A 12,026-nucleotide genomic window follows, 5' to 3' on the forward strand; every position below is an offset into this window, starting at 1 on the left:
AACACATACTTGTCACATCTGTTCAAATCACTTAGAAATATTCAGCATTCCTATTTAGAGGTCCCCCAAGGTAGCTTGCTCAAAATTGCCTTTTGTTGAGTTAGGTGTGTGAGAGAATTCACCCACAGGAGGAAAGGAGAATGAAGGGAATGCAGAAGTTAAAAAGAATCTGGCAGATTAAATCAAGGCTTAGCCAAGTCTCTAACAAATGCTAATCGATTTCTCAATGGTATACTAACTCCCTTTATCCTACAAGCCTAAATATCGCCACTATTAATTGCCCAGAAAACATTTTACTTTCTCTCTAGTTGTTTTCCAAGTCTACTATATAATTTCCATTTTGGGGGAAATCATTACTTGGGGAAAAAATGAAGATCAGAGGAACTTGGAAAACAACAATGCCCAATGCATGCTGGTGTTGAAGTTTGAGAATTTACTTCCACATTAAGTCCCAATCCTCTAGAAAGAAAATAGCTTTCCCCTAATCCAAAATGAAATTTGTGTTTGGGCAAATCTTCCAGTATCAAAGGGAATAATTTGGTTTCCATCGATGATAACAGATTTTATATCCTGTCCATTAGTTGAAAAGTTATTTTCTAGGAAATGGGTTAAACTTTAAAGCTGGGATCAATTTGAAGACCTGAATATTCATGGAAACTTGCCCCTTCCAGTGATGAAAGGAATCCTTTTTGAACTGTTTTTAGGGACCCTTCAAGGCCAGGCAGAATTTTCTGGTTGTAATATTTCTGAAGGCAGAAACCAAAATCTATAATCTGGATGCAAATCCTACAGTTACTAGGTACTACATGTGTATATTAAATATACAACTAATAACCAATTAGTCCTACCATGTAGGGAAGTTCTAGGACATTGTATAATCAGAACCTACTCTAAAATGAATGGATTTCATTTCCAAAGTTTCAGCCACAGGAGGGTGACAAGGGAAGAAAATAGGAAAATAAAAACCTAGTCGCCACATGGGCTAAGATATCAAATGAACAAAACTACAGGAAAATCCAGCTACTCAACTAAGTGGCTAAGCCACTTTCAGTGTTATTTTCTGTCCCAAGTTCTCTTCCAGGTTTAGTTCCTGTTTTTCTACATCTCTTTTCAAGGCCAAAAAATCCTTATGATGTTTATTTTGCTTTTAGTATGTCCTCAATTTTTGCTCAGAGCATAGGGTCATGTTAAGATAGTAGACCATCTAAAATAATCATGAAGTCATACCTTTTCAAGATCTTCAATTTTCTTTTCCAATGTGATATTTGGAACTAAATTCCCCGAAGAATTTGCATCCCTGTTGTACCTAAACCCTCCACGGTCTATACGAGAGTATCGACTTGAGACATCATCTTCGGGGGTTATACTTGTGCTGTGGAATGAATAAACAATGAACTTTATGAAGATCACTAATGGGAAGGAAGAAAAGCATCCTAGTTCCAGGAAACAACCAACACCTTTTTTTGTCTCTACCATGATGGAATAGTGGGAAGAGAACTACTTGCCTGACAACCCTATGTGACACCTCTGGGACCAGGCTTTCTCATGTATAAAATAAAGGGATTAGACTAGATTATCCCTATAGTTCTTCCAGTTTGAACATTCATCTCATGATAATTTTCAACTTTTGTTTCCCCAGGATTCTCTATAGATATATAAAAATGATTTTTCCTGATGGTGAATCTTTCTCTTGTTAAGGTACCATTTTAGTCTTGTACTTTTTTTCTAAAACAATTCATTAAGATAAATGTTAATACCATGGATATTTAACAAGTAAGATAGAAAATGCTGGTTGACCACATCTTAAATTTCTCTGAATTCCTTGAATTACCTTACACGTTATTTTGAACATAGTAGATACTAAATTGTATTCCCTTTTTAGACTTATGAGAAAGAACACTATCCACATTCAGAGGAAGATTTGTGGGAGCAGAAACACAGAAGAAAAACAGCTTCTTGATCATGTGTTGATGTGGATATGATTGGGGATGTAGACTCTTAATGGAGAAGTCCATTACATTCGATTGTACCACAGTGTATTAGTCTCTGTGTACAATGCTCTCCTGGTTCTGCTTCTTTCACTCTGTATCAATTCCTGGAGGTCATCCTAGTTCCCATGGAATTCCTCCACTTTATTGTTCCTTTGAGCAAAATTGTATTCCATCACCAACATATACCACAATTTGTTCCGCCATTCCCCAATCTGAGGGCATCCCCTCATTTTCCTATTTTTTGCCACCGCAAAGAGCGCAGCTATGAATATTCTTGTACATGTCTTTTTCCTAATTATCTCTTTGGGGTACAAACCCAGCAGTGCTATGACTGGATCAAAGCACAGTCTTTTAGTGCCCTTTGGGCATAGTTCCAAATTGCATTCCAGAATGGTTAGATTAATTCACAACTCCACCAGCAATGCATTAATGTCCCAACTTTGCCACATCCCCTCCAGCATTCATTACTTTCCTTTGCTGTCATGTTAGCCAAACTGCTGGATGTGAGGTGATACCTCAGAGTTGTTCTGATTTGAATCTCTCTGATTATAAGAGATTTAGAACATGTTTTCATGTGCTTATTAATAGTTTTGATTTCTTTAACTGAAAATTGCCTATTCATGTCTCTTGCCCATTTATCAATTGGAGAATGGCTTAATTTTTTGTACAATTGGTTTAGCTCTTTATAAAATTGTACTTAGAGTAATTAGTAAATAGAGTAATTAGACCTTTGTCAGGTTTTTGTTCTGAAGATTGTTTCCCAATTTGCTGCTTCCCTTCTAATTTTGGTTGCATTGGTTTTGTTTATACAAAATCTTTTTAATTTGATGCAATCAAAATTATTTATTTTACATTGTGATTTTTTTCTAATTCCTGCTTGGTTTTAAAACTTTCCTTTCTCAAAGATCTGACATGTATACTATTCTGTGTTCACCTAATTTGCTTATAGTTTCCTTCTTTATATTCAAGTCATTCACCCATTCTTAGTTTATCTTGGTGTAGGGTGTGAGATGTTGATCCAAACCCAATCTCTCCCATACTGTCTTCCAATTTTATCAGCAGTTTTTATCAAATAGTGGATTTTGGTCCCAAAAGCTGGGATCTTTGGGCTTGTCATAGACTGTCTTGCTGAGGTCATTTACCCCAAGTCTATTCCACTGATCCTCCTTTCTGTCTCTTAGCCAGTACCAAATTGTTTTGATGACCACTACTTTATATAATCGAGGTGATAATGGACATCCATGTTTCACTCCTGATCTTATTGGGAAGGCTAGTTTATCCCCATTGCAGATGATGTTTGATGACAGTTTTAGATATATACTGTTTATTATTTTTAGGAAAGGCCCTTCTATTCCTATGCTTTCTAGTGTTTTCAATAGGAATGGGTGTTGTATTTTATCAAAGACTTTTTCTGCATCTATTGAGATAATTATGTGAGGGGTTTTTTTGGTTTGCTTGTTAATATGGTCAATTATGTGAATGGTTTTCTTGATATTGAACCATCCTTGCATTCCTGGTATAAATCCCATCTGATCAAAATGAATAACCCCTCGACCTCTTTTTGCTAGTATCCTATTTAAGATTTTTGCATCTATGTTCATTAAGGAGATTGGTCTATAGTTTTCTTTCTCTGTTTTTGACCTGCTTGGCTTTGGAATCAGTACCATATTTGTGTCATAAAAGGAATTTGGTAGAACTTCTTTGTTTATCATGTCAAATAGTTTGTATAATATTGGGATTAGTTGTTCATTGAATGTTTGATAGAATTCATTTGTGAATCCATCTGGTCCTGGGGATTTTTTCTTAGGGAGTTCTTTGATGGCTTGTTCAATTTCTTTTTCTGATATAGGGTTGTTTAGGTAGTATATTACCATTTTTTCTTAACCTTTTTTGGTACCAACAATAAAAAATTTGTAAAAATTCCGTTTCTTGTCCTTTTAAAAAGTATTCAAAATGTAGGAAGATTCAGAAATGCAATTGTCCTACACAAATATGAAATAAAATACTCTAAATCACTAACAAAAGAAATATCAAAGAAAACAAATCTGAGCCATTATCTTATTATGCCCTGAAAGATGGCAAAAATTATAGAAAATGGAGGTGAAAATCAGTGTTGGAGAAGCTGTGGGAAGGTAAGTATAGCAATACAATGCTGAATGAGTTAAGAATCAGTCTATTTCTTCTGTAAAACAATTTGGAGCCATGTGAGAAAAGTGACTAAACTGTTCATAAACTTTGACCCAGCAATAGAACTACTGGGCATTTACCAAGGAGGTCAAAAGATGAGAGAAAGATGCCCTGCATACCAGACTATTTATATCAGCCTTTTTTGTGTAGGCAAAACAAAAAACTAGAAAGACAACAAGTGCCCATCAACTGGGTAATGGCTAGATCTATTACCATATAGTAATAGTAACAGAAGAGTATTACCATACAACAGGAGGCAGAAAATCTTTGGAAGCTATGCAAATAGATACAGAACAAAGCAATTAAAGAAAATACATATAACAGTCACAAAAAGATAAAGGGAAAAAAACACTAAAATAGACAATGGTGGTGGCTAGGCGACTCAATGGACGTCTAGTGATGGGAGGTAAAATCTAGCCTCAGATATTTCCCAGCTGTGTGACCCTGGGCAAGTCACTTAATCCCTATTGCCCACCCCTTAGCACTCTTCTGCCTTGGAACTAATTCTTGTGTATTAGTATTCATGTATTGATTTTAAGATGGAAGATAAGGACTTTTCTAAACAATTGGCTTCTTTGTTATGGGAGGGAGAAAGGAGATTAGGAAATGAAAGTGAAGGAGTAACCCCCACACACACAATATAAAGAGTTTTCAAAAGAATGCAACTGAAATTAAATACTCCAAATCACGAAATCAAATGAAACAAATCTGAGTCATTACCCTATACCCTGAAAAATGGCAAAGATTATAGAAGATGGAGAAAATCAGTTTCGGAAAGATTGTAGCAAAATAGGTACAGTAATATAATGCTGAGAGCACTGAGAATCAGTCTCTTTGAGACTGCATACAGAAGAACCAAATGTCCAAGTCGGGAAAGAACATTAGGAATCACAATTACAATTTTCCCATTGTACTTCTGCCTCATATGCTACAGAAATTTGGAAGTTACAAAATTAACGTTCAAAAAGAATTCCCCAACTAGTCTTGTATACAATGGTGAGCCACATTGTTATTTTTAGAGGCAAAGAATGTTGTCAGTTTATTGCTGGCACTTAGCTTTCTTTGCTAAAATTCCCTGCATGGTGTAAATAATATAATTAGGGATAATGCTCCTGTGCAGAAGCATTTTCCTTCATGCTCTTAGGACAAGCTGCAGAAAGGAATTCCAGCACCTCAGAACTTTAGCATCTTGAAGGGGCTTTGGAGATCTTTTTGGTTCTACTCTTCTATTTTACACAAGTGGGCAAACTGAGTACCAGATAGGTTTAGTGAATTGTCCCATATCACACAGCTGAGACAGGAGGTGACCCAGCTTCCAGCTCTCAGGCTGCTACTTATCCCAGTATGCCACATAGTTCTAAGCACTGCCAAAACACATTTTGAAACATCTCAATTGGAGATCACAAAATCCGGTTGTGGTCAAAGAACATGTCACCAACAAGAATACGTTGTTCTTTAGTCATGTTTCAATTGTGTTTGAATCTTCACAATCCAATTTGAGATTTTCTTGGTAAAGATATTGGAAGTGGTTTGCCATTTCCTTCTCTAGCTTTGACATTTGACATAATGAAGAAACTGAGGAAACAGGGTGAAGAGACTTGCCCAGGGTCAAACAGCTAGTCAGTATCTGAGGCTGCATTTGAACTCATGAAGAAGAGTCTTCCTGACTCCAGGTCCAGCACTCTACCTACTGAGTCACTGAGTTGCCCTTTTTACTCATAGGCTTTCACAAATAAAAATGTCACTCAAACTGAGAATTTTGACTTTGATTTTTTAGGTAGTTAGAATGTCTGATATCAAACTCCTATCATTTGCTCTTAATGACAAAAAGTACCCTAAAGATGATAGAATTCAAAGAGGAAATTAAGATTCTTCCCTCTCTATCACAGATTTACTATTATTCTAACTTCAAAGACGGGTGTCATTTTGGTTTATCAGACAACTGGTTCTTAGATGCTATTAATTTAGGAGTGGATCTCATTAAACCAAAAGCACAAATGGAACTATCTATTCATAACAAGATAGTGACAGGTTCTTATACAAGATGTGCCCCAAAGTCTTGTGTACTGTTTAAAGTTTTAATTTTAGTACCTTAAAATGGCACAAAGGCTTTTGAGAACACCATATTCCCTGCCATCTCAGGGAGCAAGGGAGGAAGAGAAAATAAGCTAGAAAATGGCAGAAAACAATTATTGAAAATTATATCTATTCGTAATTTGAAAATAATTTTAATAATAAATTGAATTTTAGATTCTCCAAAAAATGACCTTGATAGTATGCAGAAGTCTTAAAAAAAGTTAAAGAATTGCCTTTTGCTGTTGTTTGTTCACAACAAGAGAGATGTAATCTGAGTCTACTTTTTTTCTCTCATTTCCATAATTCTTCTAGACAAAAGTAAGATTTTTCCAAAATAAAGAACTTAAAGAACAACAACAAAAAAAGCACCAATGGAGCTGTTGGAGGGAGGGAGGGAGATCAAGAAAGCTTATGCTCCATGTAACTTTTCCCTCCTATTGTCTCTTCAATAAGAAAAGAAAATTAATCTCTTCCTCAAAGGAATAAAGGGCCAAGTAGTCATTCAAAGGCAAGTTCTTTGTCAAAAAAGAAGGGTTCATTTCTGCCACTGGCTCCTAGTGAGCATAGGGACTGCCACAAAGCAGGTGTTAAAGTTTGTTTAATTGAAGACATGCTCTCTCTCCATCCCTCTCTTTCTCTCTCTGTCTCTCCTTCCCACTCCCTCTTCCTCTCTCCCCTTACCACTCTTCTGCCTTAGAACCATTATATAGTATTGATTCTAAAATGGAAGGTAAGAGTTTTTAAAAAAGGAAAAAACAAAACAAAACATTGTGGAGCAGCTAGGTGGCTCAATGGAAGAGAGCCAGACCTGGAGATGGGAGGACCTAGGCTCAAATCTGGCCTCAGACAATTTCTAGTTGTGTGTTCTTGGCTAAGTCACTTAACCCCAATTGCCTTGTCCTTACCACTCTTTTGCCTTGGAAACAATACTTAGTATCATTTAAAGTTTTAACTTTAATAACTTAAAATGGCATGAAGGCTTTTGAGGACACCATATTGCTTCGCATCTCAGAGAGGGAGGAAGAGAAATTGGATGGAAAAATGTCAAGAAAACAATTATTAAAAATTGTAACTACATTCAATTTGAAAAGTTAAGAGAGAAGTTAAAGGCTTAAAAAAAAGGCATCTCCAGGGCAGTCACCCTAGGAAGAGAGAAACAGGAGGGAGCATGTGTTAGACAAGTGGAACTACTGTCACCACCTCTAACTACCACCAACAGGCATCAGCCACGGATGCCAAATAAGAATAAGAAGAGCTAGCTTTTATATAGTCCTTTGAGGTTTGCAAAGTACTTTACAAATATAGCATTTTATCTTCACAACAAACCTTGGACATCCGCGCTATTATTTAGCCTCATTTTACAGATGAGGAAACTGAGGTAGATAGAGTAAGTAACTTGGCTATCAGTGAATGAGCTATGTTTGAACTCGGGTCCTCTTGTCTGTCAATCCAATATCCTATTAACTGTACCAATTAAAATCTTTGGTATCTAACTCTTTGGCACAATCAAAAGTACACATCATCATAAATGTATATGATTTTATCTGTGGATATCACATTATAAAAGATGCATTACCTCTTTTTTTTTTAAGTCCTTACCTTCTTAGGATCAATTCTAAGACAGAAGAGTGGTAAGAGCTAGGGAACTGGGCTTAATTGACTTGTTTAGAGAGCGTCTGATGCCATATTTGAAGCCCGGACCTCCTGATTCCAGGTCTAGTGTTCTTATCCATTATGCTACCTAGATGCCCCAGATGTAGTATCTTCTGATTTGCTGCTGTACCCTAAGAACCAGGAGTCTTTTTATCTGACTTGCACTTAAAACTTCCCCTATGCACCCCATTAAAATTTGAGAGACTATCTCCAGTTTTCTATTTTTATCCCTGGCTCTTAGAAGTGTTTTGACCATAGTAGGTATTTAATAAATGTCTTTTTGTTCATCCCTTCCAAAGCCTGACCTAGGAAATAACAATTAGAAATTTCAGGAATATCTTTCTGCTGATGAAACATCTATTTTCCACATTTCTCTCTAGGAACGTGTCAGTAAATAGTTAACAACAGAGTCTGGAGTCTCTGGGAAAACAAAAATGTAGGTAGGATACACTTTTCAGTTTAATTCGCATTATTAGCATTTTCTTAATTACTTTATTAAGGTAAAATAATCAAACAAAACAACAAATCAAGTACCGTTGGTAGGATCTGTCAATTTCTGTGGTATAAATGCTCACACTGAAAATTTAACAATCAATAATCAACCTCCCCCATGCCCTTGCTTCCCCCTCCTTGGTTTGCAAAGAATCAGGGAATGAGGGGATGGAAACCAAGGGTGTGGAATATCAAAATACTGTCAATAAGCAGTTGCTGTGTTGGTTAGGTTCATTTTTTTCCTCACTCTGATTTTTTGTTAAAGGGGAACTCTTCTCTGGGTAAGAGGAGCAATAATTTGAAAATGAAATATATAAATAAAAGATTTTGAAAAATAAAAAGTTTATTCTTTAAAAAAAGAATGCAAACCACCCTATTAAATATAAGAGACCAAAAAAAAATACACTCTGATCTCTTTTAATGGCACTGTGATTTGCCAAAGGATTATAAATAAGCAATCAGTTAAAAACTCAAAACTTTAAAAAAGGCCCTGCCAATACTGAAAGTTAATAAATATGGTGCCTAGCAGAAGCAGGATAAACTAGGGCTTAGATGTAAAGTACAGCTCCTCTTCAGAGTGTGCTCCATTTATAAGGGATACTATTGACATAATTGCAGGAATTTTGTACTTTGATCTTGTTACCATGTTTAGCACTGTTTGTTCTACAAATAGAAGTGTTTTTGAGCTTATTTCTAAAACCGGATACGCTCCATACAAAACAAGAGAATGAAAAAATGTTACATGCACTCTAAAACAGCTTGCAATGTTTTGATTAGGAGGATGTTATCACCCGTGTCCATAAGATTCCAAGTGGAAACCCCTGAAAGCCATTGGCTAAAAAGATGTTAAAAAGGCAAAAATGCTGAGCATCAAAAAAAAGCACCCTTCACTAGAAATGTTCTTCCTCTAGAAACTTTTCACCTCTTTTGTACAAAGATCTAAACAGTTTTGGGGAGGTATTGTTGTAGGATGGAGCAATGATATTATCTTAAAAAGATATCGAGTTTGGATGAAAGCAAGCTAGGATGCCTCTAATGAGGACACAGTGAGAGGAATTTTCCACTAAAAAGAACACAGGAAAGCTTAGCGCTTCACAGGCACACTAGTGGCCTGAGACTTGAGAGAACCAGGTTCAATACTCTGCCTCAGAGAATTGTTAACTGGGATCCTGGGGAAGTCACTTTGCCCCTTGGAGCCTCTGGTTTTCTCACCTGTAAAATGAAGACAACAATACTTGTCCTTATCTACTGCATGGAATTGCAGTAAGCAAACTCCTTCCCAAATGGTAAAACATTATATATAATCTGATATGACAAAGATGTTACCAATAAATTTATAGGCAAAGCCCTTACTTTTTTGTTTTGTTTGAAAAACAAAAACAAAAACAGAACCCCCCATTACCCACCCACAAAATCCTTATCTTCTATTAGAATGATGCCAAGTATCAGTTCCAAGGCAGAAGAGGAGTAAGGGCTAGGCAATGGGTGGGGGTTAAGTCTAAGAAGTGTCTAAGGCCAGATTTGAACCTAAGATCTCCCATTTCTAGGCCTGGCACTCCATAGGATAAACCATCCAACTGCCCCCAAAATCTTGTTTGTTAAAGTGGCCATTAAAAACTAAAAGAAGCTGAACGAAATGTGAAATGCCTTGATGACCAAGCCAAGTTGTCCCTGGTTGCTATATCAATAGTAATTGAATTCTCCTACCTCAACTCTCACAAGGGAGAGTCTGGTGTCACTGTGCCAATAGGTAGGCACTGGAATGTGTTCTTCACCATCTCTTTAAATCCTAGTTTCCTTGAGCATCAGCATCAGCACCACATCCTCTTCTCCCCCAGCTGGTAGTGTCTCCATCTTGAAATTACGTTGCATGTACATTTTTGTTCTTGGATAGTATCCATTGTTTCCTCCAATAGGATATAAGCTTCTTGAGGACTTTTTTATACAAGCTTTTTCATTGTTGTCTTTTATTCCTACCTACCTTCCAAGTACCTAGCACTCACCTCACACCAACAAGAGTGTCATAAATATTTACCAGATGGATCCCCTGAACTTCCTTTTATTACCTAATATAGACTTCTGCTGTCTTATGAAGGATGAGAAGATGACAGATTTAGAGCTAGAGGGGCTCTTATTTTACAGATAAGTAAAAATAGGTACAGAGAAGCACCTTGATCAGAATCTGCCAATTGCTAAGTCTCACTCTCTCTTCTAGGGTCATCAAAGTCCATTGGCAAGACAAATGTTGAGAAGAATAGCAATGGGTTGGGCTACAGTGGATGACCTTGATGTCTTGGATGTCTGACCAAGCTCCAAGTATTTTGAATGCCTGCTAGTTTAATAAGGAAGACACTAGCACTTGGGAATATTAGGAAAGGGTTTACACTCATATGGGTATCAATGGAAGGATACTGGGGTTATAAAGTAGAGTTTCTGTTTTAGGGAACACTGCACAATCTCCCAGATATAATCTAGCCTCTCTCTTTTCTTTTTCCTGAGCTTGTTCCTGTGGGACATTTTTGGGGGAGGTCATCTCCCATGTCCACTTTTGCACTGTAACCATCAAACATTGATGCATATGTAGATTTCACTTGTAGGGTCTCACTAACTTATTTTGCATCAAAATGCAACACATGCTGCTGCTGAGTTTTATTTGGGAATCGTTTTGCTTATTGGGAGTCTAAATCATGAAAAGTAAAATGGCAACTGTCCCATGGAAGGTTTTTTGTTGCTTTTGGATATAGGATGAAACCAACTTCTTAAGAACTTGTGGAATAGGCTTCTTCCATGAAATTGCATTTTCCTGTCTTCTGCTTTACTTTTATTGTAAGAATCTAATTTATTGGGGGTAGCAAGGCAATTCAGTAGATTGAGAGTCAGTCCTAGAGATGGGAGATCTTGGGTTCAAAAATGGCCTCATCTACTTCCAAGCATTGTGACCCTAGACAAGTCACTTAACCCCCATCACATAGCCCTTACCACTCTTCTGCCTTAGAACCAATACATAATATTGATTCTAAGAAGGAAGGTAATGATTTTTAAAAATCCAACTTATTTTGTTTGAATAAGGATCTCAAATTAGAATATTTTCAATCAATAGTTATATTCCATGTTTATATGGGCTAAAAAATTATGTAATTGCTAGTACCCCATACCCTTAGTTCTCCTCTCAGGGAGTTCGCATTCTATGTTGGGGAAACAAGAAGTACATATGCATGTGTGTGTGAGCACACACACACGCACAGACACACAAAAACACATACACACACCCCTATTATTGCCAATGCAGAATTAGAAGACAGAGTGCTAAAGATCATTGTGTATTTTTCTTTGTTTTCTGGGTTGTCACCACCAAAGAATTCATCATCTCATGATAATGAGCTTCCCCATACTTAGCTAGGCTGGTCCTTGGAAAGCAGCCATAGTCTGTCCCAAGGATTGTTCTCTAAGTCTTTCCAGCATGGTAGAACCTGACAGGACTTGCAGTCTGCTGGCAGATTCTGAGAAGTAAGGGTCAATGGTAAACTTATACTGAATGCAATTACATAATTTAATCTTGCTTTAAACTGTCAGGATCTTGGTATTCTGTGGTCATTATGATGATTACTGCCTATCTTCAAGTACCAG

General features: G+C 36.8%; 1 protein-coding gene across 1 annotated transcript in view; it reads right to left on the reverse strand.

Moving 5' to 3' along the window:
* Nucleotides 1-12,026, reverse strand: part of PAWR (pro-apoptotic WT1 regulator) — a 144,064-nt gene that overhangs the window by 5,917 nt on the left and 126,121 nt on the right. The window contains exon 5 of the mRNA XM_007503099.2: nt 1,228-1,372. Coding sequence (XP_007503161.1) covers nt 1,228-1,372 — 145 coding nt within the window. The remainder of the gene's footprint in view (nt 1-1,227; nt 1,373-12,026) is intronic.

Source organism: Monodelphis domestica, chromosome 5 (assembly GCF_027887165.1).
Source record: "Monodelphis domestica isolate mMonDom1 chromosome 5, mMonDom1.pri, whole genome shotgun sequence".
NCBI lineage: Eukaryota > Metazoa > Chordata > Mammalia > Didelphimorphia > Didelphidae > Monodelphis > Monodelphis domestica.